The sequence below is a fragment of the Artemia franciscana genome, unplaced genomic scaffold (genome assembly GCF_032884065.1).
Source record: "Artemia franciscana unplaced genomic scaffold, ASM3288406v1 Scaffold_284, whole genome shotgun sequence".
In the NCBI taxonomy this organism is placed as follows: domain Eukaryota; kingdom Metazoa; phylum Arthropoda; class Branchiopoda; order Anostraca; family Artemiidae; genus Artemia; species Artemia franciscana.
Window position 1 is genome coordinate 616,838 of NW_027063596.1, and position 26,311 is coordinate 643,148.

The 26,311-nt window shown below is 33.2% G+C and overlaps 1 protein-coding gene across 1 annotated transcript in view; it reads left to right on the forward strand.

Moving 5' to 3' along the window:
- Window positions 1-26,311, forward strand: part of LOC136043032 (ubiquitin-like modifier-activating enzyme 5) — a 42,468-nt gene that overhangs the window by 13,015 nt on the left and 3,142 nt on the right. Inside the window, exons 2-6 of the mRNA XM_065727932.1 lie at window positions 537-699; window positions 5,306-5,441; window positions 11,435-11,631; window positions 18,212-18,398; window positions 22,658-22,785. Coding sequence (XP_065584004.1) covers window positions 569-699; window positions 5,306-5,441; window positions 11,435-11,631; window positions 18,212-18,398; window positions 22,658-22,785 — 779 coding nt within the window. The 5' untranslated portion in view covers window positions 537-568. The remainder of the gene's footprint in view (window positions 1-536; window positions 700-5,305; window positions 5,442-11,434; window positions 11,632-18,211; window positions 18,399-22,657; window positions 22,786-26,311) is intronic.

Here is a 26,311-nt window from a genome sequence, read left to right on the forward strand (position 1 = left end):
CCCAGGTTCTCAGAGTGGTGAACCAGGACTGTTTTTTTGTGGTGAACTTAGGCTTTTTCCCTCTTTGGAGAAAAATCAGCATTGTCCAGTTATTATCGAAGATGGCAGTGAATGTCTATCATTAATAGTTTACTAAGTCTCAGACATTTTTATCAAGACTAAAAGTTCTCTCTTATTTTTACCTTAGAGACCGACTTTTTCATTTTCCTTTAATACAAAAATTTACTTTTCAAGCCCTAAAAATCAACTTACCCTACAAAACGGGGCTCAACTCCAAGTTGGATACATCCGAACTTTTGCTACTTGATGGCTGCTTAAACGCTTTATTATGGGAATTTTTTATAGATGATTCCCTAGTTAAATACAAATGATGATCCTGGGCCAATCTACTCTATAAAACCCAATCTACCTAATCTACCCTATCTACCCAACCTACCCTATAAAGGTCGACAAGCCTGAAATTTTGCAACAATTCTTTGAGAAAATTCAACAATTCTCTTCAAAAGTATTTTAAAATATTTTTTTTTCTATTGTAGTCCACAGTTGATTTAGAATACTCCACATAGCAATGGCGACTGTTGAAGACCTTATGAGGAAGATAGAGATTCTTGAGAGTCAGCTGAGGGATGCTCAAAGCAGGAAACAGAGAGTTAAGATTGACAAGATGTCCTCTGAAGTTGTTGATTCAAATCCATATAGGTAAGTCTTCAAAGCTTTGTTTCAGTGGAGCATCCACGCCTGCCAGTGGTGTCAATTCATGGAAATTTACGAAATAAAATATAAAAAGATGAGCTAGGATACAAAATATAAAAAGATGAGCAAAAGAGGGACTGAGGGTCAAAATGCAATTGTCAAAGTCTAATGGGACAAATTTCTCAGTTTTTCAGTTTCTTCAATAAAAATATGTTTTTCAATAAATATACCCTGGAGAAAGGGTATTTTTAACAACCTTGGGGGAACACATGTCCCCCAACCCCCCAATGGACTTCGCTGATGCCGCCCTAAAAAGTCTCATTAATTGCAATGTGTCCTATGATAAATCATTATGTAATTCAAGAAATCCTTCATTTTTTCAACTTAAAACTATCTTGGAACTTGGAACTATTCAGCCCCTTGGAACCAAGAGACCAACCTATCAATGTTGAGTTTTGAAGCCAATCAGATTTTCGAAGGGTTTTCAACTTTAAAATAGACCATTTATACTTGCCTCTCTGAGACATGTTCTAAAATGATTGGCTTGCAATCATATTTCACTTCAGCAAAAGCAATGATATAAAGGTATACTTTTTATTCTGATACTAGAATTAACTGAGTCTTCTGTTCTTGTTTGCGATGGAGTGAAGAATATGGAAAACAGTAAGTGGCTTTATAACACCATACATATTGTTGTATGCTAAGTGATGTAGTTAAATTATGCTGCAACAAGTATAGCTTTTAAATTACCAAGGATATCAAAATAAAATTTCTTGCCCTCTGGATTTATACTTGCCTCTCTGAGACATGTTCCAAAATGATTGGCTTGCAATAATGTTTCACTAAAGCAAAAGCAATGATATAAAGCTATGCTTATAAGAGGTATATAAAGGTATTAAAGGTATATAAAGGCAATGATATAAAGGTATACTTTTTATTCTGATACTAGAATTAACTGAATCTTCTGTTCTTGTTTGGGACGGAGTGAAGAATATGGAAAACAGTAAGTGGCTTTATAACACCATACATATTATTGTATGCTAAGTGATGTAGTTATATTATGCTGCAACAAGTATAGCTTTTAAATTACCAAGGATATCAAAATGAAATCTCTTGTCCCCTGGGTCCAATTTATACATGAAAATTGTACTGCGTTTTTTTGGGTTTGTCACATAATTATTGAAAGTTTACAAGCTACGGGGAAGTTTTGCCAATGTTTTCACGCTGAACTGTTAAAAAAAACTGAGCAGATACTAATTCAGCAAATTTGACAAAGTTCTTTTTTTTCGGAAAAGACCTTATTTTCAGTTAAAAAACTTTTTTTATTTTATTTAATCATATTATGTAACCAACTAAAATAACCAAGCAATACTTGAAGAATAGCATCTTTTCAAATTAAAAACTTTAATCAGTTCAAGAGCTTCCACGGACACATATTTTTTGCAATAGGCTTCTACAAAACCACTTATACCTCAAGATACAATGCAGGAATATCAAGCGGTGCCGATTTTGGGATAGGGGGGAGGTCATTTGACTTCCCTCAGGCGAGGTTTTCAATGTTTAATCTTCAGTGAAAATACGTTGCTTTTGACATTTTCCTGCAAAACTGTTTACAAAACTAAAACTAAACAGTGATATTCTTACTTTCTATTATAGAGCGTGTTTCTATTAAATATATTGTAATTTTTCTTTCCATTGTTACCCAAATCTCAAAATAATGTTCAATGTTAAACAGATTTTAAATTCTTTTGAAATCAGATAAGCAAATTCTTTTGACAAGTCAAGAAACTTGTTAAAGGGAATATAAAGCATCAAATTATGCAAACAATTGGAAAATATATTGTTTGGAAAGTGATTATGATTTCAGAAAAGAACATAGCGTGAGTAATCTAATGGAAATATCATAATTTTAATAATCTATTTCCTTTAAATTTTGTTGTACACTGCAAACTTATAAAAAACATGAAATGAAAAAATGGAAAATAAAACTCCCCTTTTTTTGAACTTGAAACCAGTACTAATAAGATCTCCAAATTATAGGGGGGGGGGGGTAATTTAGAAAAATGCAAAAAACGGAAAATTCACATGAAAGATAAAAGGAATTACATTGAATGAAATACCCAGGTCATCAAAAATGAGTTTTTTTTTTTGATTGCTCAAGTGGAAAATTAGACGATTGTATAACTCTTAAAAAGGTAGGAAAAACCGGGAATTCAGTTTTTAATGAAAAGATCTTCAATTTTTAATTTTTGTTTTTACACAAGCCCCTTCTAATTTAAAAATAAAGAACTTGTGTTAAAAAATCAGCAGAAAATAAACGAACGAAAATATCATCTTGGAGTTCTAGAAAGTGTAACTCTACTGATTACTGCAGCATAAGGAAAACACAACCATTAATTGGCAGTAAATTGACTAGAATTCAGGGATTAGATAAGCAGAATTTAGGCTAACCCAACATCTTGTTTACAAATAGGTAATGAAAAGAGATGTACATATCAAGGAATAGCTAAAATTCTAAGCTAGGCATTAATTTGTTTACCATTAGAATTATTTAAGGCTTCAAATAATTTAGTTGTTGACTTACCGATAAAAGCATCTCTTTAGAAGACCAATTATCTTATTTTGCTACATATATCCCTTCCGAATATTTATTTCAAAAGTATTGTTTTTATTGCTTAACTTATATCACATATATATTATATCACATTATATCACATACATATTAACTTATATCACACGTACAAATGCTAAATCTATTGTTTATTTTAGTTCTTTATTTTAGTAAATTGCACACCACACTTAAAAACCCATCCCTTATGGTTGGTAATAAGGGGGAGCAAGTTACTTTTAAATTCCCTTTATCACGATATCTAACAGAATTTGTAAGAACTCATGCAAAAAAAAGTTTTGTTGCATAATCCTATCCGTTTTTCTTCGTTTCGTTCTGTTCTGTTCCGTTCCTTCGTTCTGTTGTTCATTTCGGACAACAGATTACTGGGACAAATGAACTTACAAACTTACAGGTAAGTTCTTAATCATTTGGAGCCCAAGAAGGATCCACAAACGTCATCACATGTTATAATAAAGACAATTAAAGACTTTCAGTTTTTGGCTAGTTTGGCTAGCGCTAGATATATTATAAGTAGCTAGACTACCCCATGGAGGATCAATATGAAATATTGTCCAATGGAAAACTCAAAACTTATTTTTACATAGTTCATTCGCAGGTTTTTGCAACATATTTGAACTTTTAAGTGCAAAAGGCGTTATCAAATTTACCAAATTCGTTTCCGCATATTGTTTTTCATGGTTTGGTTTGGAAACACTGGCGAAAGTTTTGCACACGAAAACTGACCTTTGATATTTTATAGCAACCAAAAAAAAAAGAAAAAAAAAAGAATATCCTGGTTTTTAGGTATGGATAGACCCAAGATGAAGTCACAGGGCAAAAAATGTTTTATTTTTTGATGTCTTTGGTACTTCAAAGTACTTAGTTATGTATTCCTGAGTTATCGGTTATAGTCAGAAACTAAATGCCTGTCATAAAGGATTTTAACCATTCTATTTCAGTTTTTATTCAAAATTTTTGAATATCTTCGATTTATCGATTTATCTCTTCGATCATGTTGAGGCGTAGTTTTAAAAAAACTCAGTTTAAAATAACTTGTTCTGCCTAGACACGTACAAAAGTTAAAGATGGCGTTCAGGCCCAACCTAAAAAAATATCTTTATACTAGTTAAAAGCATGCATATATATTTAAATGATATATAAACCTGTCTGACCTTAGAAAAGCTGAGGGCCTGTTTCTAAAAACTTTTTACCACATTTTTTTCTTTTTTACTGTCTTATTATTACACAGAGGTCAACCAATGAGCCACAGTTTAACTCTTATTCCTTTTGTTTGATTAAAGTTTATTAAAGTAATATGTAAAACCTTCCTGGTTTTAAAAAGTCGGGTTGTTTGTCTCAACAAATAAGGAAAATTAATGGAGGCTTACGAAAATACGTCGTAGATGTAAGTTAATTAAGTTAGAGTACGCTTTTTCGGTTGAATTATAGGAGAGTCATCTCTCTTTTGCTCTTTGGCGTGGCATACATGCCTCATTAGGTAATTGATGAATTTTATTATTTTTGAAAAACAGAGAAGTTTAAGTCAGGTATTTATAAGCTTAAACACTTGACTGCAAGAATCCAATGATTTGACTAAAGGTTCTTTATTTCACTAGTTTTCTTTGTTTTTTGGCGAGTCATTATTCCTTTTTTGTGATACATTCCGCCGATGATGTTTGGTGAAACGATCCCCAAACAGTGAACCTACCCAATTTGTCTATTCTAACTACCCTCATTTTAGTCGTTATATGTCATTTAAGCAAAGGGGAATAGTTGACAATTATGAGCAGATTTGAGGATGCACTGCTCTTGATTGATTTGACCACTTGACTCCAAAAAACCAATGATTTGACTGTTTTTTTTCATTTCCCCTGTTTTATTTTATCTGTTCGGTGGGTCCTTATCCCTGTTTTATGATACTTTCCGCCGATGAAAATTGGTGATTCGATCCCCAAAAAGTGAACCTACACAACTAGTTTATTTCAATTATCTTTTTTTTAGTCGTCTTATGGCATTGAAGCGAATGGGAATAGTTAATAATTATGAGCAGATTCGAGAATGCACCGTTGCTGTTGTTGGTGTAGGTGGCGTTGGAAGTGTCACTGCTGAAATGTTGACAAGATGTGGAATTGGAAAGGTAACCATGTTTTGTTTAGTTTCATTTACCTTTGCCTTTATTATTCCTCTTTTCTATCATTTTGCATATTTCTATATCTTATTAAATGTTTTTTAAGATGTCCCTGCCAAGTTAATATTTTTTTTTCCTTTCCAAATTGGAAAACAGTGAATCCAAGATTTGCGCTGGATTCACTGAAAACCTAAGATTTCTATGATTGTAAGATGTATATATACATTCCCTCTACTGTTCCTTAATGTATGGAATTGTTTTTAACATCTGCCCCCCCCCCCTGAATGTTATGTGTCTCCTAAATAAACTGCTGCCTTTGAAGAATCGGTTGGTTCAATTTTTTTTTATCAGTTTATAATTAGGTTATCTTTGCAGAAATTCGCTCAATTACCCGCGGTTCTCACAAGCCTATCCTACCATGCAATTAATTGCAGTTTGTTGCGATTTAGCTTGGCATTGATGCAGCACTTGACGTTTGGATGCAGCAAGCTTAAGTTGGATTGGCGTTGATACAACACTTTACGTTAGGATGCAGCAAACTTAAGTTGGATTGGTGTTGATGCAACACTTTACGTTCTAATGCAGCAAGCTTAAGTTGGATTGGCGTTGATGCAACACTTTACGTTCGGATGCAGCAAACTTAAGTTGGATTGGAGTTGATGCAACATTTTATGTTCGGATGTAGCGAACCTTAAGTTTGATTGGCGTCGATGCAACACTTTATGTTCGGATGCAGCAAGCTCAAGTTTGCTTGGCATTGATGCAACACTTTATGTTGGGATGTAGCAAACCTTAAGTTGGAGTGGCGTTGATGCAACTCTTCACGTTTGGATGCAGCAAGCTTAAGTTGGATTGCCGTTGATTCAACAATTTACGTTCGGATGCAGCAAACTTAAGTTGGATTGGCGTTGATGCAACACTTTATCTTCGGATATATTGAACCTTTAGTTGGATTGGCGTTGATTCAACACTTTACGTTAGGATATATTGAACCTTTAGTTGGATTGGCGTTGATGCAACACTTTACGTTCGGATGTAGCGAACCTTAAGTTGGATTGGCCTTCATGCAACATTTTACGTTCTGATGCAGCAAGCTTAAGTTGGATTGGCGTTGATGCAACACTTTACGTTCGGATGCAGTGAACTTAAGTTGGATATTATTTATTTGATCTGACATTTTGGTGATAGCCGCAAATCAGCCGCAACTGGTTCAGCAGCAAAGATGCTTATAAATCTTAAACGCAAAATTAGATTTATGGTTTTAGGCAACGTAAGGTGCTACCGAAATCAGTCGATATCATCAAAAGAAGGGTCATAGGAATCACACTTTGCTCAGAAGTGTGAGGAAGGGATTTAAACATATATTACTGACTTGATTGATTTTGAACCGTAGATATATGTATGTAGTGTACCCTTAAATGCATCGGAAACAAATGAAATGTAAACAAATTGGCACACTTTATCTCTGTTTTGGCTTTTTCCCTTTGCCGTCAATTACCTTCCAAAAAATGATAAACTTAACTAAACTACAAGCAGAAATAGCTAGTTACAGTAGACGGTAGAACTTTCGAAACTATGGATGGATTGAAACTTACAATAAAATCATATTGAACCCAATAATCACTATAAGACTGTTAGTCGATTTTCAGAATCATAATACTATAAATAAACTACAGGCAATTCACGAATTACGCTATTGTATCTTATTATTATCGACAATCGTTGAATAAACACTTAATTTTAGGTAACAGTGATTTGTCCTGTCTTCAAGTGTACTGACAACCAATAAAGGGTTAACGATTTGGCACAAAGTTTTAACTTCTCACCCATGAAGATGACTGTGATTGAACAATCGATTAATGAAGCACTTATTCAATTTCTTCGCTATCGATTACCTATAAACAGGATGTCGTAAGATTCGTCGCAATTCGGTTCATACAATTCATCTGTTTTCACTAGATTTTGGTGAATTTGGAAAACTGATTGCACGTTGGGACGGTTCCCCCCAGGGTACAGAAGAACGCTAGCCAACTTCATACATAAATACAGACAAAGACCACACTGCCTTTTCATCATAAACAACAAATTACAGGAATAAGAATAAGGAAATTTTCTTCTATAAGACAGTAGAATTCCAAACTTTGAATGAATATTTCAAACCTATGTCTATCCTCAGTACAACACAGATAAAAATATTAAATATAAAAGAGAAGCTTACATTAACCTACGACTTTAATCTTTTTTTTTAAACAGCCCTAGACTTCAATGAGCTCTTACTATAACTTCAATGAAGTTTTCAACTTCGTTGATGTTATGATGTATAAAAAAAAAAAAAAAAATATAAGGATCGTATTTTAATAAAAGTTTATTTTTTATATTTTTATGTTTTCATAAAGTTTTATGCCGAGGACAGCCCTTGGACATAGGGTCAAAATATTAATTTAAAGTCTGGAATTCCAATATCTTACAAAAAAAAATTTTTCCATTGTTTTACTTGTAATTTGTTATTTGAAACTTTTTGCACTGAGGCCAAATCTGAGCAAAACTCTGGAAAATCAGTAAACTAATTCACACAAAATTATAACGTCTCATCTTTGAAGGTGACAATCCTCTAACACCCCGCTCTTACTTGCACGTCCATGCCCATAGTTAGCATAGAATCTAATTTCTTATATCCTTGAATGCGTCAGAAGCCATTAATAAGTGCACAAATTAGTAAAATAAACGTACCCTCGTTGTCGTAGCTGACTATCCCTTAAGAAGAGATTTAAAATACAATTAATATTTATTGACGTGAAACGTGCTTGCAGGACGAAGTGATTTCTAGCTCACTTGTCGTCTTAGACTCAGATGAATCGTAACAATTATTTATTCCCACGTTGACCCAGTTTAACCTTATTATTTTGAATCATTGGCAACATTACAGTCAAAACTTACAATATCATATTAAGGAGTCTATTAGTGCTATGTATTTGTCCTTTACTTTTGAAGTTTACATTACTGCGGTTAATCTTTGCTATAATAGTTGTAAAGCTGCGTCATAGTAATGTAATTTATTTTGTAATCGTTGTGTAACCACCTGGAAATAAATGTTCCTTTCCCTGGAACATACAGAAGGTAAGAAAATGTAGATAAGCTATTTATCTCAGAATAGAATGTACATCAGGAGCTACTAATAGGTTTATCAACTAGGAAAAGCTCTGACCTCTCATCAGCAAAGATGACCACGGTCTAACAGAGGAATGTTGCTTTCGGAGCTCTAAATTGTCTCAACGAGAATTGATAATCAAACAGTTCGTGGTAACAAACTGTAGTAAGGAGCGACCCGGCTCAATAGTAACCAAAAACTCTAAAAAATTGAATTTTGATATCAATAGCTACATCAAAAGAATCGCATTTTAATGCTGAGTTTAAATATATAAGTTTCATCAAGTTTAGTCTTACCCATCAAAAGTTACGAGCCTGAGAAAATTTGCCTTATTTAGGAAAATAGGGGGAACATCCCTTAAAAGTCGTAGGATCTTAACGAAAATGACAGCATCAGATTCAGCGTATCATAGAACCCCAGTGTAGAAGTTTCAAGCTCCTATCTACAAAAATGTGGAATTTTGTATTTTTTGCCAGAAGACAAATCACGGGTGCGTGTTTATTTGTTTGTTTGTTTTTTTTTTCCCCAGGGGTCATCGTATCGACCAAGTGGTCCTAGAATGTCGCAAGAGGGCTGATTCTAACGGAAATGAAAAGTTCTAGTGACCAAAAAAATTGGAGGGCATCTAGGCCCCCTCCCACGCTTATTTTTTCCCAAAGTCAAAGGATCAAAATTTTGAGATAGCCATTTTGTTCAGCATAGTCGAAAACCATAATAACTATGTCTTTGGGGATGACTTACTCCCCCACAATCCCTGGGGGAGGAGCTGCAAGTTACAAACTTTGATCAGTGTATACATATAGTAATGGTTATTGGGAAGTGTACAGACGTTTTCAGGGGGATTTTATTTTGTTTGGGGATGGGGCTGAGGAGAGGGGACTATGTTGGAGGATATTTCCTTGGAGGAATCTGTCATGGGGGAAGAAAAATTCAATGACAAGGGCGCAGGATTCTCTAGCATTATTATAAGAAAACAATGAAAAATAAACATGAAAACGTTTTTTCAAATGAAAGGAAGAAGTAGCATTAAAACTTAAAACGAACAGAGATTATTACGCATATGAGGAGTTCTAAAAATACTTTAGCATAAAGAGCGAGGTATTTAGGAGGAGATAAATACCTTGCTCTTTATGCTAAAGTATTTTTAGTAATTTCAACTATTTATTCTACGGCCATCTGATTCAGGGGTCATTCTTAAAGAATTGGGACAAAACTTACGATTTAGTGTAAAGAGCGAGGTATTAACGAGGGTACAAACCCCCTCGTATACATAATAAAAATATAAGGTTATGAAAGTTTGTTACGTAAGTTAATTCTTAAGTTACGTATATTTTTTACTAATAAAAACGTTCGTTAAAAATTAAAAGTTCTAGTTGCCTTTTTAAGTAACCGAAAAATTGGAGGGCAACTAGGCCTCCTTCTCCACCCCTTATTTCTCAAAATCGTCTGATCAAAACTAAGAGAAAGCCATTTAGCCAAAAAAAGAATTAATATACAAATTTCATTTTAATAATTTATGTACGGAGAGCTAAAACCAAACATGCATTAATTCAAAAACGTTTAGAAATTAAATAAAAAAAACTAATTTTTTTAGATGAAAGTAAGGAGCGACATTAAAACTTAAAACGAACAGAAATTACTCCGTATATGAAATGAGTTGTCCCCTCCGCAATCCCTCGCTCTTTACGCTAAAGTTTGACTCTTTGCCACAATTCTACTTTTTAAAACAATTAAAAGCTTTAGCGTAAAGAGCGAGGGATTGCGGAGGGGACAATTGCTGGGAGGGGGTTATCCGCCCTCCGATCTCTTTGAATCTCAAAAACGATATTAGAAAATATGATTACCAATCCAATTAGCGCCCTCTAAAGCTTGTACGACCACCTTTTCTGTAAAGACCTTATATGCCCCAGGGCATAACTTACAACCCTTGCTTTGAGGGCTCTGGGGTTTTTTTGGTTGTTTTTGGGGAAAGGGTGGGCCTGAGAGGGGGTTAGTTGCCCTCCAATCACTTTTGACTATTATAAGGTGCACTAGCCCCTTCAATTTCAAATCGAATGAGCTCTTTCGAAGTTTCTAACACAAAGAATAGTCATCTCAAAATTTCTATCAGATGCATTTTAGGGAAGTACGAGGTGTGTGGTATCCACCCTCCCATCACTCTGAATCTTAAAAGAGGCACTAGAACTTCTGATTACCAATCCAATGAGCCCCCTCCGAAGTTTATACGATCACCCTCTCTATATAAACCTTGTATGCCCCGGGGCATAAATGACAACCCTTGCCGTAAGGTCTCTTGGCGGGGGGGGGGGGGTTCATAGTCAAATACATAAATTCTGAACCTTTGAACTACATTGAACAAAAGGGCTATCTCAAAATTTTGATTGGATGTGTTTGGGGGAATGGTGGGCGTGGGAGTCGGGATAGTTGCCCTCCAATAACTTTCGGTTATTAAAAAGGGCACTAAACGTTCCAATTTCCAAATGAATGAGCCCTTTTAGAAGTTTCTACAACAAGTCCTTCAATACGAAGTGCCCTAGTCTAAGAAAAAAGAAGTATTATGCACACATCGCTCTTTATTTAGGCAGCGCTATTGCACTGCCGATTATCAAAATATCCAGATGTTTTTGTATCTGTTTTCACTGCCTAATAAAATGACTTATCAATACTTTGAACTTTTATTTGCATGTTTCATTTGAGAATTGGTATCCGATCACTTAAATAATTGGTGTGATTGAAAAGTATATTAAAAAGCTGATAAAAATAGACAAGAAAAATATCCTCAATATTTGATTTCATTTTCATTTCGTCTTAATCAAAATTTGAAAGGAAGCTTCATCTACTAAATTATTTTTAGCTCATATTGTTTGATTATGACAAAGTGGAATTAGCAAATATGAATCGATTGTTTTTTCAACCGCATCAGTGTGGACTTTCAAAAGTAGATGCAGCTGCTGCCACCTTACAGGAAATTAATCCAGATGTCGTTATAGAAACTCATAACTTCAACATCACCACTCTTGATAACTTTAATACATTTTTGGACAGAATTAGGTATGGTTTTATATTTCATTGCTTTGTTTTCCTTCTTTAGTGTTTAATTTTAGTATATGTGTTCATTATTGATAATTTGTTAATTTATTGACATCATCTTAATGCCATCATTATATGGCCCCAGGGCTTTTGAAATACACGTTTTGGAAAGAATTAGGTATTGTTTTATATTTCATTGCTTTGCTTTCCTTTTTTAGTTTTTAATGTTTAGTCTATGTATTCTTTATTCATAATTTGTTAATTTACTAACATCATCTTAATGTCATCATTATATGGCCCTAGGGCTTTTGAAATAAATGTTTCTGCCTATCTCTCTATATATTTAAATCGTAAAACATCAAGCTTTTTAATACAAATAATTGGCAAGTGTCTGTAACCCTCAGCAAACGTCGAATTTAAAAATAAACTTTGTAACTTTGTATTAGGGATAGTTAAGAGTGTATTTCTCCATTATGCAACCATAGTTGGTAGGTGTCTGATTTTCACAATAGAATATATGTCGGTAGGTAAGAAAACTAACTCTCTCCTGAGATTATATTTCTATCTAAAAGAAAGATTTTTTTTTCAAGAATTTTTAGGAATGACATTTTAAACTTCTGCGATCAAACAACAATATTTTTAATTTGCAATTTTATTAAGATCCAATAGAACAAGAATTGTATTTCCATTGGAAATTTTAGTAGAACTTTTCGAGATTCCTAAAAACGAGCCTGAAACCCTTCGGAAGCGAATAAAAGAATAATAAAAAATAAACACACAGATCCATTGGACCTTATCGCTCTTAAGTGCGAATTAAGGTAACAAGTTAGGTCTACTTTTGTAGCCTAAATATATATGAAAACTTTGGTTCTTTTGGCAGATTATTAACCAATATGAAATAAAATGAAAAGTATAAAAAATTTAATGCACAAATAGGCTATTTTTCATTTTGGTAGAATTTTTCTCCATTTAAGGGGTGGTTTTCTAAATAAAAAAGAGATAATTTTCTAGTTTATCTACTTTTGATATCTTTGTAAGATGTTTGATTAGGAAAATGAACCTTTCAATAATGAAACCATGTCCAAAAGTAAACACTTGGATGGTATTGCCAAGCCTCCATGTTAACCATCTTCTGATTTCTAAGTCTAAGAAATTTGCTTACTTAACAAGCTACTTAACCTATTAAAATTTTAACTAGCCTACTTAACTAATTGACATTTCGACAATAAAAATTTAACCTTAATTTTCAGTTATAATTTATGTTTAACCCACTAAAATACAAGATGAGTAGAGTAAATAAAAGATAATGAAAGAAAAATAACACAACTATATGAGAGATAAAATATATACAACACAACCATAACTTAACTAAAAAAGGAATCTCTAAAAAATCAACACAATTACAAAGTGAAAACTAACAAATAAATAAACAAACTAAATAGCGGAATGGCCCAAGAGAATCAACATAATCCACTTTAAATTTTGAGCCTAACTTCTGCAAATAAGTAATAATGACGTAATTAAGTCCTAAGGACAATGAAGTAATTAAGATCCAATAGAACAAGAATTGTATTTCCATTGGAAATTTTAGCAGAACTTTTTGAGATTCCTAAAAACGAGCCTGAAACCCTTCGGAAGCGAATTCTGATTGCAATAAAAAGTACACCACTGAAACTTTATTATCAAAAACCCTAAATGAACAGTTAAGAACGTTTGTATTTCTTTCTTTTTCATTATAATTATCAATCATGGTTATGATTGATAAGTGTCATAATTATCCATCATTATAATTATCAATCAGTTAAGGATGTTTGTTCTTCTTTCCTTTTTATCGTCGAAAACCCTACATGATCAGTTAAGGATGTTTTTACCTCTTTCTCTTTCATCATAATTATCAATCATGATTATGATTGATAATTGTCAATCATTATAATTCCTCAATCAGTTAAGGACGTTTGTGCTTCTTTCTTTTTCATTATAATTATCAATCATCATTATGATTGATAATTATCATAATTATCGATCATTATAACTATCAATCAGTCAAGGACGTTTGTACTTCTTTCTTTTTCATTATAATTGTCAATCATGATTATGATTGATAATTATCATAATTATCGATCATTACAATTATCAATCAGTTAAGGACATTTTTACTTTTTGTTTTTCATTGTTGAAAACCTTACATGAACAGTTAAGGACGTTTGTACTTCTTTCTTTTTCATTATAATCATCAATCATGGTTATGATTGATAATTATCATAATTATCAATTATTATAATTATCAATCAGTTAAGAACGTTTGCATTTTTTCTTTTTCATTATAATCGTCAATCATGATTGTTTTTAAAATATAGTATCTTGGAAATAATATTTCAAATTATATCTGAAATCTCCATAGTTTCTTGACTAAATGTGTATGCGTTTAGAATCTAAGTTTTCTACTAGTAAAGCAAAATTTTGTTCGGGTTGGCCTTTATACCGATAGGGTGTGAAGAAAGTAATAAAATTGTAAATTCACCAAAAGGGATTCGGCTTCCCATGCGTACAATACTGCTGTAAAATTGTTACAATATTCCATTACCATTGTTACAGTTACCATTTTTAAATTATAAGTTTTTACCCAAGAAACTTGTTAGAACGAGAAACGGAGAGCACAAAGAACAGTGGAAATGAAATAGAACGGTTTCAAAACAGTTGAGTGAAAACTTGCGAACTGTATGCATCTCAGAAACGAGTGAATATCAGCAATTCAGTTTAAAAAAAAACAACAAAAACATCTGAATTTGCAGTTGTACTGTTTTTGATAACTGTGGACAAAAAAATAGATAAAATCACTAGCTAAAGATATGGGACCTCAAAAAGCCGAAGAAGATGTATAGCTTGGATATTAGGAGATTGCAGGTGCTGGAATTTTTGGACAATTCTTTTTTTGACTTGCTTCTTTGTTTTTGGTTCATTGTAATATTACTGGGAAAATGTAGTAATATCGTAAAAAGTTAACAATTTGGAAAAACCAAAGAAAAACTAAAACTATCGTGGTTTTTAGTTATAAATAGACCAAAGATGGGCACGGAGTGGTGTGAATTGATATATTGTAAAAATTGTAGTGTAATCATTTACAAGAATTAAACATACTTATAAGTATCCTAATTTGTATTGTATTTTATTGTATCGGATTAACGACGCTTCTTGACTACTAAGGTCCCTGCGTCGGTCCTGCAGTGCATTCCTGCAGCATGTATCCTATTTTGATTAATTGGCAAGTGTTTGTAACTTAAAAAAAAGTCTATAAGATAGGTAGGTCAAAAATCACCAGCTAGAGATACAATGACATCAAACAGCTGAAGAAAATGTACTGGTTTTTGGCGCTATAGCTTTTCGAGATTGTAGTTGCTGTTGGGACGAAAAAGTCGTCAAATGTAACTAATTAGTTTTGCCAGTTTGGTTTTTCGGCTCACTGTTGTAACGCTGGGGAAAGTGTGGCGTCATCGTAAAAACTTCATAATTTGGAACAACCAAAATAAAAACTAGAGAAGATTTTGATTTTAAGTTATGGACTGACCGAAGCAATGGTGTAGTTTTATCAAAATCCTGGAGGGGGGGAATAAGTTTGAGTAAAAAATTACGCTTAAAACTGAAAAATTAGCCATGTAGTACCACAAAGGCAAAGACACACGAAAGAAAAATGACCCGTTTCTTTGGATGTTAAAATTATGCAGGCTTATCTTAGTTGTGAAAAGGTTTTCGAAGAAACTAAACTCCAGCTGGGATGGAGTGGGGGGGGGGGGGCAAAGTAGGGTTTGGAGGGGGTGGTCTCTCCGCTGTCCCAAAATAATTTACTTAATAAAGTAGGATTTCTTTATATATATATATATATATATATATATATATATATATATATATATATATATATATATATATATATATATATATATATATATATATATATATATATTTATTAAAAGGAAAATTTTTTACATATATATATATGTAAAAAATTTTCCTTTTAATAAAAATAATTTACATAAGCCTTCCTTATTTTACTGATAATGTGGGGAGGGGACATACTATTTAAGACATTTGGAAGTATCAACTTAATTTCTCCAAATATACCTTCCCTTATCATAGAGTCTCTGGTACTGCCTCAAGTAATGCACGAAATTCTCCTGATTTTTACATAGTGGGTAAGTACACATGTCTTCTTTGTAACTTCTTTCTTTTGAGAACCTTTTAAGTGTTGCGTCAATTTGAAGGCCTGAGCTATATCCATAGAGTAAGATATCTAGCTGGTAAATTCAGCTTAAGATAGAATTCATGTCCATAAAATACCTCAAAGTCCTTATAAAACTTTAACGTTCCTCTTTAGCTCCATACCCTATTTTTGGATCATTTGATTTTCTTGTGCGATCTTAATTTCGTTCTCCCAATTTGCATGTATATCCATTGATCTTCCACCTTTATTCTAAAGAATAGAAAACACTATTTTATCTAAAATATCTTTTATTTTAAATGGCCGTGATTTTTTTTTTGCCCTGCAAAAGTAAATCTTCGTAAGCTGCCTTAACCAACCTACCATTCGGTACCTGATCAACTCAAAACAAAATTTGATTGTTGACACTAGTCTAGTTTTTAGTGATCACTATTGAAAACTTATGAACACCATTTCAAATCAGGGAATAAGTCGTTCTATGCTGTATGTGTAATCTGTTAAAGTACTCTAATTGAATACACTCTAGCTGAACTGCTTTCTCATATCCCAAAATCTGTGCTCCGTTTTATCTTATAATTTTTTTTTTATACTTAGGTATAGACAAAAAATCTCTAAATTCAAGCAATTCTGTTCTTGAGAAACAGCAATAGTATTTGACATCATGAAGCGCAAATATACAATAACATAATTACAGGCTAGAAAACAACGTAAAAACCTAATGACTTTTCTTTCCATTTTGTTTCTTAAAAATAATAAATAAAACATTTTTATTGACCGTAATAAATAACATAAAATAAAACATTACTATCAAAATGATCGTTTCTGCTCATAGATTGTATGGCCTTTCTTGAATTGATAGCATAAAGAGAATTTATTATATTTTCTTTGGACTTGATTTTCCAATAATTAAATAAAAAAAGAATACTGTTTTGCAGTTTATGTGAGAATATATTTGAAAAATCAGTTCAAATAAACTGAATCGTGATTATTCTTAATTTCTTTTTAATTCTGAAAAACTTGCTATGCTGAAAACTGGTCTTACTGGAGGTATTGAGGTGATTAAAATTGTGTACCAATATTTACTGATTTCATGGCTGTTGAAAGACTTGAGAATCTTACAAATTATTTTATATTGGGCCGTGATTCCCAACGTGGGGCGCACGCACCACAGTTGGGTTATGACAATATTTTGGTGAGTCATAGGCAGGACACGAATCCTTTGGCTAACTATACTTAAATGCCATAATTTTGAAAAAAAAATTACTGTGAATGACGGTATACATTTTACAAAAGGTGTTTTGTACAGATAGTAATTTTCGTTAGCATAAAATATGCCTAGTGGACATCTCCAAAAATATACCAAGTTAATGACCTTATAAACTGCCTTCACGTGAATACATGTAAAATTTTGAATACAAAAATAACATTTGAATATCAAGAGGGGGGCAAAATGATTTCAGAAATGAACAGGTAGGGCATGGCTCAAAATTGGCCCAAACCACTGCTATAGTATTTAAGGACGTTCTGCTGTGTTTTGTTTAGTCGTTTTGTGTTTTCAGCAAAGGGCCTGTTTTCCAGAATTATACAAATTCTGGTGAAATAACAAGAATCCGCTGATTTCAACCAAAGTCACCCCTTCTGGTTTCCATCTTTTAATTTAGACTTCAAATTTAAGGGGAAACTCTTTTAAAGTTAAGCAACTCTTTAATATCCCTGATACCGAAGTTTATTGACACTAAAAAATGTAAAGGAGTTGTAAAAAAATGTAAGGAGCTGTAATGATTTCAGAAATGCGTCAGTGGGGCATAGCCCAAAATTGGTTTGGAACCACTGCTATAGGTTATTTAAGGACGTTCTGCTATATTTTTTTTTTTTGTCATTTTGTGTTTTCAGCAATGGGCTTGTTTTTCAGAATTATACAAATTTTGGTGAAATAACAATTCAACTGATTTGAACCAAAGTCACCACTTCTGGTTTCAATCTTTTAATTTAAACTTCAATTTTAAGGGGGGATCTTTTAAAGTTAAGCACACTCTTTAATATCCCTGATACCGAAGTTTATTGACACTAAGAAATGTAGAAAGAGTGGGTTTATTAGGAATTTTCAGATTTTAGAGCACTGCCCCATCGATTTTTCATTATTATTATTATTATTATAAAATTTAGTATTATTTAGTATGTACAAATATAGTATGTGGCGTGTACATAGAATGTTGAGTATGAAAATATCTCAATATATATATTCAGATATATATATTGTACATATAGAAATATGTACATATAGAAAATATGTGCCAAATATTTTTAGTTTTTTTTTAGTTTACTTATTTTATTCAGAGAAATAGCCATATTTCTTGACATTTTAACTTTACAGTTAGACCATTGCAGGTTAGGGAGCTTGTCATCAGGACCTGTGGACTTAGTACTAAGCTGTGTAGATAACTTTGAAGCTCGAATGGCAATCAACACTGCATGTAATGAACTGGGACAGACTTGGTTCGAATCTGGAGTTTCTGAGAATGCTGTGTCAGGCCATATTCAATTTATATGCCCTGGAGAGACTGCCTGTTTTGCTGTAAGTCTGTAACTTATGTATTGTTATATTATATAATAAGAAAAATCCAATAATAAAGTAAATTAGCAAAACAATATTGCTAAAGTAAAACAGTTCGAAATAGGGATGAAACCTATTAATTTACAATGAACAGATATAGAAATTTTTAACTGGATATTTCGAACACATAAACAGTGTTCATCATCAGCAGTAAAACTCTCACTAAACTCAGTAAAAAAAAAAAACATTATATCTGTTCACTGTCAATTAAAAGGTTTCATCCCTATTTTGAGCTGTTTTACTTTCGTCATGGAAAGGAGTGTGGTCTTATAAGTTATCAACAATATTGCTGTAGACAAAGTTGTAAGAGGAGAACAGTGTGGTTTTAGAAAAGGTAGAGGATGTGTCTACCAAATTTTTAATCTTAGCTTAATAATTCAGAAGTGCCTGAGTTATGAAACACCTTTGGTCCTCGGTTTTATAGATTATGAGCAAACGTTGGATTCTGTTGATATAAGAGCTTTAGTGAAGATCTTACCCTCGCAAGGTATACCAGATAAACAGATTAAAGTGATGAGTGCTATGTAAGAGGATGAGGTTAGTAGCTAGTTTTGTATTAAGTCAGGACTCAAGTAGAGTTGTGTTATATCCCCCTTTATATGGATCATTTTGGCGAGTTTTTGCTTAATGAGCACAGGAAAGGCAATGAGAAACCGTGGAATCAAATAGAGATAAGAAAAAATCTTCTGGACACCGGAGAATTTTCTATATAGACACAAAAACAGATGTGGACTAAAAAAGGGTGGAATTCAAGTTCTCGAAGCAATCACCCCCATTTCTTTTTAAACACCCTCATCACTCATTTAGTATGGTTAGTCTTGATATATTCTTTTAAGTCAAGGGTAATTAGGGATTAAACGGCACTCCTTCCGAATTCATCGAACGGATCTTTAACTAAAAAATTTTGGCAACTGTTTTAAAATTAGAAAATGTCAGATACGAAAAAAACCCAATAAATTCATGAATAAAGAGAATGAATTATACAAACAAATTAAACAAATATTCCCTTTCATGCCTTTTTTTTGGAGAAAGTACTCGAAATAAAAACATATATTAATCATCCTTCAGAATTTAGAGGCTACTGAGTGAATTATCCCTCCCCCTCCGTGCCCCTTCAAAAACTGAACAGAAAAGTCCAGTTTTTTTCAAATATTTTTACTTTTCTAAGTAAATATTCCCTTTCATGCCTTTTTTTTGGAGAAAGTACTCGAAATAAAAACATATATTAATCATCCTTCAGAATTTAGAGGCTACTGAGTGAATTATCCCCCCCCCCCGTGCCCCTTCAAAAACTGAACAGAAAAGTCCAGTTTTTTTTTCAAATATTTTTACTTTTTAGATTATATACATACCCTTTTAACTTGGTATATTCGAAAGAAAAAGTAAAATCCTCCGATTTATGATTTAAGCATTCTAGATAAAAATGTGAGTGAAATGAATGAACTTTTTAGAGGTTTGAGAGTTCCCGGGAGCTAGAATAGTTGTAAAGATTAATTTCAAGAAGACTAAGTCACTAAGGCTAGGAATAAGATTAGTAACGAAAAGATTGATCAAGTGGACGGCTTCACTAATCTCGGTTATATTATTAGTAAAGAAGGTGGAAACAGTGAACATTTTAAAAGTAGCATAGCCAAGGCTCAGGGTGTTTTTTCATAGTTAAGAAAGTTTGGAAGAACAGGAAGATAAGTTTGCCAACCAAGATTAGAATTTGGAAGCTACAGTGATGATAGTGGTCAAGTATGGCTCTGAAGTATGGGGCTCCGAAAAGCGGATGAAGATGTGCTAGATGTATTCCAGAGAATTTGTCTACGAATAGTTCTGGGTACCTGGATAATTGATCATATTTCAAACACTAGGCTCCACAAAAAGTTTGGTTCATTTCTGCTTTCTAGGGCTGTAATAAGAGAAAGGTTAAAATGGCTAGAGCACGTTTTGTGGATTAATAATGACAGATTGTCTAAGATTGTCCTTTTCGGCCAATCGTCTAGGGCTAAACGGAAAGCAGGTCGTCCGAGGTTGGGTTGAGAGGGTGTCGTAAAGAAAGATTTAAAGGAAACAGGAACTTCGTGGTAGGATGTAAAGAGGGAAGCTTTCAATAGATTGGGATGGAGGAAGAGCGTGCGTAGCTGTGTCGGCCTTAGGTGGCTTGGTGCTGCGGTGAGTTGTTAGTGGTAGGAATAGTATTTGTTACCTATGATTTGCAAAGACTAAATAATAAAAAAAACGAATGAATCATAGAAAGCCACGAATTTATAAAATAGGGCAAACCGTGATAAAAAAAAAGGAAAAAAGACGAAAGACAGAAACGACAAAAGATACAAGTCTAAAAAATTGTCAAAAATGGAAACTCCATAACCATAAAACGAAACTAATTGCGAGTATAGTTGATCAAGATCCTGGAACATACCTAGCAGTGTTTCCGTGAATGATTTTGAACTCAACGGCTGAAGCGTTCGAATTATATCTGTTGTTTTAATATGAAAAAATGATTTACTGTTGGCAGGGTCGTATCCAGGATTTTTTTCGGAGGGGGTACAAAAAAGACTTAAAACGTATCAAAAATTTGTTTGTATTCATTTTATTACGTTTTTACGAGTCGAACAAGCATTTCATGCGAGGGGGGGGGGGGTGTTACAAAAAAGACTTAAAACGTATAAAAAATTTGTTTATATTCATTTTGTTACGTTTTTACGAGTCGAACAAGCATTTCGTGGGAGGGGGGGGATACAAAAAAACTCAAAACGTATCAAAAATTTGTTTATATTCACTTTTTACGTTTTTACGAGTCAAACAAGTATTTCGTGGGGGCAGGGTACGAAAAAGACTTAAAAACGTATCAAATTTTTTTTTAAAATTCATTTTGTAACGTTTTTACGAGTCGAACAAACATTTCGTGGAAGGGGGTGGCTTGAAACCCCCTGTCTCCCCCCTGGATAAGGCCTTGACTATTTGGGAAAGATCGAGAAAATAACTCGAATAAAAACTGGCGACATACACAAGTGAACCTGATTTTGCTAGTTACAGTATATTAAGTAAAGTTTAGCTATACCTTAGACACACATAAATCTTTCACAATATAGTAATCAAACTTAGGCTAACGAGCAGAAATGTTTTTGGGAGGACGGATAACGCTTGGCAACAATCTTCTCTTATTTTTATACCGATAAATCTATATTGATAATATACTATAAACCGATAAATCTATATATCGGTAAATTTTAGATTTCTACCGATAAATTTTATACCTTTTCATAAGCATATTGTGTTTCCCCAAAATTTCTATCTACTTTTTAGGCGGAACATATGGTTTAGTAGTAAAAACTATGTGTGTCAGTCCTCATCCGATTATCTAGAACTGTGGCTCCCAACCGTTTTTTAGCCATGTCTCCCCTAGGCATTTCTACGATCCTTTTGCCCCCTCCCCCCCCTTTTGGTAGTCAAACATTATTTTGTTTTTCAAAATTTTAAGTGTATTCGTCTGAAAGCAGCTACACTAATGAAAATAATTGTCTGTATGCAACACCTTTTATACAATGTATAACGTAATCGTATTAAATATTTTTTTGTTCTATAAATGAATTTGAATTTGACTTCACTCACATGAAAAATATTTCTTTTCAAAATTAAGGCTCTAAAGTAAAGTCAGCCGAAGGGTTCAAGTCCTGCATATGACCCACCAAAATATCGCACACACCCCACCGGTGGGGTGAGACATAAGATGGGTCCAGTGGGTTGGGTAAAAAACATTTTGTTATGTACTTAATAATTGAAATTATAAAGATTAGCTATGGAAATCCAGTCAAGAAAATTTGATTTTCGTTCATTTAAATGTTTGTACTAAAGTTCAATTTTTGAGAATTTTTCGGTGTCTTTTTGTGCTACAATTGTGCTCCACCCCTTGCTTAGACTATCTGATTTGTTTGTTAACTTAATTTAAACATTTGCAGAACTTCTGAAAAAAACGTCTTCTAAGTTACATTATAGCTAGTCTTTGAACTAGGAAACGCTTTTTCTCAGATATTTTCTCGTTTAGTTTCCTATAATTATCCTGTGAATCGCCTTTTCTAATGAACAATTGGGTTTTTCCTCTTTGTATTGACTTTTTGCCCTAATTTGGCTGGATTAATTTTTAGTTACTAGAGGTAGGCTATATTTCATGTGGCTAAATAGCTAGATTGTACCATGTTCGAGGTGCAACACTTGATTATTTCTTTTTTCAGTGTGCGCCACCTCTTGTAGTCGCTTCAAATATTGATGAGAAGACATTGAAGAAAGATGGCGTTTGTGCAGCAAGTCTTCCTACTACAATGGGCATCGTAGCTGGATTTCTTGTCCAAAATTCACTGAAGTATGTATTATATTTACTGTTTTGGATCATAATAAGCTAAAGATCCGGTACAGTCTGTCCTGTAAATATCATCAATAGTGGCCAACCCATAACCAGATATACCCAATTAGGTTTTTGCTGTGTGGGCTTATACAACTTGGCATGTAGATTTACCAAAAAATTAACAAATATAAAAAGGTTTATATGGATTTTTCCATGTTAAGACATGGTTGACAGGCTCAGAAAAGGTTAACACGTACTTTGACATCTTCAGAAAAGCTGAAAAGTGGAGAAAACGTTGACGTGTTCAGGAAAGGTTGAAATGAACGTTGGCTTCTTCAGAAGATTACGCACACAGAAAAAGTTTAAATGTAATTGGACATGTACAGAAAAGCTGAAACTACTAAACTCATTGTAAATAATTCAAAAATTCATGGTCGTTATTATTTAACAGCAGAAAGAGTTAACATAACTTTTTTAATATAAAAGAATTAACATTACTTATTGAACACAAGTTATTATTTAACATAAATGGTAACTGCAGCCTAGTAAAGAATGATCACATTTACCCAAAGATCCAGTTGAGTCTATCTCATAAGTATCAACTGTAATGGTCACCAGTAATGCCGCGCGGGTTTAGGCAGCTTGACAGGTAGGTTTAACAAGAAAAAAGGCTTATGTTTTATTTTATTGGTCACTGTTCAACTTAGGTAAAAAAGATATAACATACAGTTGGTCAAATTAATGAAAACCAGTAAATTTGATAAATGAAAATGACTTATTTAAGGTCAGAAACTGATTTGGCCTTCCTTGTTTAAGTTGGGGCGATTTGGATAACCTACGAAAATGCAATGCATTTTACCATATCTTTTCCAGAAAATTCGCTTGGATTTTGGAAAGAAAAGAGGAATAAGATTAAAATTTCGTAAAAAATTCAAAGGTTGACAGGTACAAAATAGAAAATATCTATAAAAAATTTACGTTGGGATGTCAAGAAAAGGTTGTCAAGAACCTGCACTTTCATTTCTTAGAAAAGTTGACAGGCTCACAAAAGGTTTTACGTCGGTATCCGGTAATTTAGGGCTACAATGTCTTCCCTTTGTTGGATTTTCTCCTCGTTGGGTTAACTTAGGCTACAGCGTCTTCCTTTTATCGGGGTTTCTCCTCATTGGGGTAAATCAGGGCTACAACGTCTTCCCTTTATTGGATTTTCTCCTCATTGGGTTAACTCAGGGCTACAACGTCTTCCCTTTATTGGGTTTTCTCTCATTGTAGGTGAAAATGCTCTAATTTTCGAAAATCAGAGTTTTCTAGCCAAAGTTTACGTTGAGATGTCAAGAAAAAGATGCCAAGAACCTGCACTTTGATTTCTTAGAAAAGTTGACAGGTTCACAAAAGGTTGTACGTCGGTATCCTTAGACATTTACAAAACGCAAAACAATTGCATGTATGTTTAATGTTCAATGAGGTTTGGGATATACAAAAGAAGCTGACACAAACAAAATAGATTAAATTATTATGAAATTTTGGTTACTGCAATAGCGACAACCTAGTAAAGAGTGATCCGCGGCCCGTAGTAACTGAAAATAGAAAAATCCTTTAGGAAAGGAATTGTCTAATTCAGAAGAATCCCCATTTAGTTTCCATTAGCAGCAGAAGACCTGATAGTGGAAAAAGGGGGTGATCGATTGTGCTGATTATAAATATAAGCGTCATATACTTGGTCGTTTGGTGGGGGGGGGGGGGGGGCTAGTCTTAAAAAATAAACTTGTTTTTTTGCTCTTGAATAATACGCGCTGCAAAAAGTTTCAACAATGATTACTTAGCCTATTATAATCATATCACTAATTACGAGGGCTAAGCAATGCCGATGACCTTGAAACTTGTAATTTTGTTCTTTTCATTCATAAAATAGTAATAAAAAAATTGACATTCCACTAGGCGTACTTGACGAGTTACAGCAATTTACTCTCTGACTACTTCTAATAGCAAGTACCATTTATTTTGTGTAATTAACTTATTAACTCATGTCTTCCGAAAAAAAAAGAGCTCAGAATCAACAAATTTAGTAAGCTCGTTTCCAAATGTCTCTTTAAATTTCTCTTAGGCCAAAGCACTGAAAGCTCCTGCCAAACAAGTCCATTTTTGATCAAAACCTAATTTTTCTGAGCTTTTCTTTTAAATGTGAAATGTGGCAGATTCTTCCTTCCTTGAGCTTAACCTCCTCTAGAAACTGGTTGAATTGTGTTTTGTTCAGATCAGGTAAATTAATTATGTGGGAATTTGAGGAAATAGGAATGTAGTACCCGTTTGTCGACTATATAAAAAGGATTTGAGTATCCAGTGTGGTCTTGATTACGTTAGGTGGTATTTTAAAGCCTTCTGCTGCTTGCTGATCACCCAAAACCTCAAATATCAACATTTTTCTCATACGACTCCTTGAATGATTTGAATCCGATCAGTAACGGCTATAAAGCAACTACAAAAATCTCATTTTTCAGGTTTGAAAATATCAGTATAAAGTATTAAAATTAGTATCAAAATTAGTATAAAGAAACTATAAAAACTTCATTTTTCAAGTTAAAAAATATCATTATAAACATTAAAATCAGTATAAAGAAACTACAAAAACCTAATTTTTAAAGTTAAAAAATATCATTATAAACATTAAAATTAGTATCAAAATCAGTATAAAGAAACTATAAAAATCTCATTTTTCAAGTGTGAAAACATCAGTATAAAGTATTAAAATTAGTATCAAAATCAGCATAAAGAAACTATAAAAACTTCATTTTTCAAGTTAAAGAATATCATTATAAAGTATTAAAATTAGTAATAAAATGAGTATAAAGCAACTACAAATTTTTAAAGTTAAAAAAAGGACTAGAAACCCATCAAAAATGAATACAGTCTACAGGATCCAAAAAGAATACAGTCCTTAACAACTATGATCAAAAACTCTTCACTGGAGGTATTCTCTCCCCCCTTCTTAAAATTTGAAGTCCGAGGTCCTGAAGTCCTTTTCTTAAGTCCGGTATTATTTAACACGTTGACTTCTAAGGTTACAAAACAAGTTTCTGACGGTCTAAGCTTTGATACTTGTGATTTGAGTCTAATAAGCTATGCTGATGATTTACTTATGTTGAGTTTCTCATTGAGTTTACTACAGGATAATTTAGATAAGCTTGTATCTGGTCATAGCGCTATTGGTTAGAAATTAATGGCCAGAAAACTTCAGCTCTGCGAAATGAGAGACACCAGCACCAACTGTATCCGTAGATGGTGCTATTATCGCACCGTCTTCTTCGCTCAAATATATAGGTCTGTACGGCCGAGATCAGAAAGCTACAAGAACTCATTTTCTTGATATCCTTGTGTCTAACCTGCGAGTGAGCTGTGCTAAACTAGACCCACTGAAGTATTCTTACAATCGGTAAATTTTGTCGAGACTTTACACAGCAATGGCATTACCTTATGTTATTTACCTTTCCCCGCTTTGGGAATGGCTCACAGAAACAGAGAGACTGAAAGTTAGGTCCGCGTTATG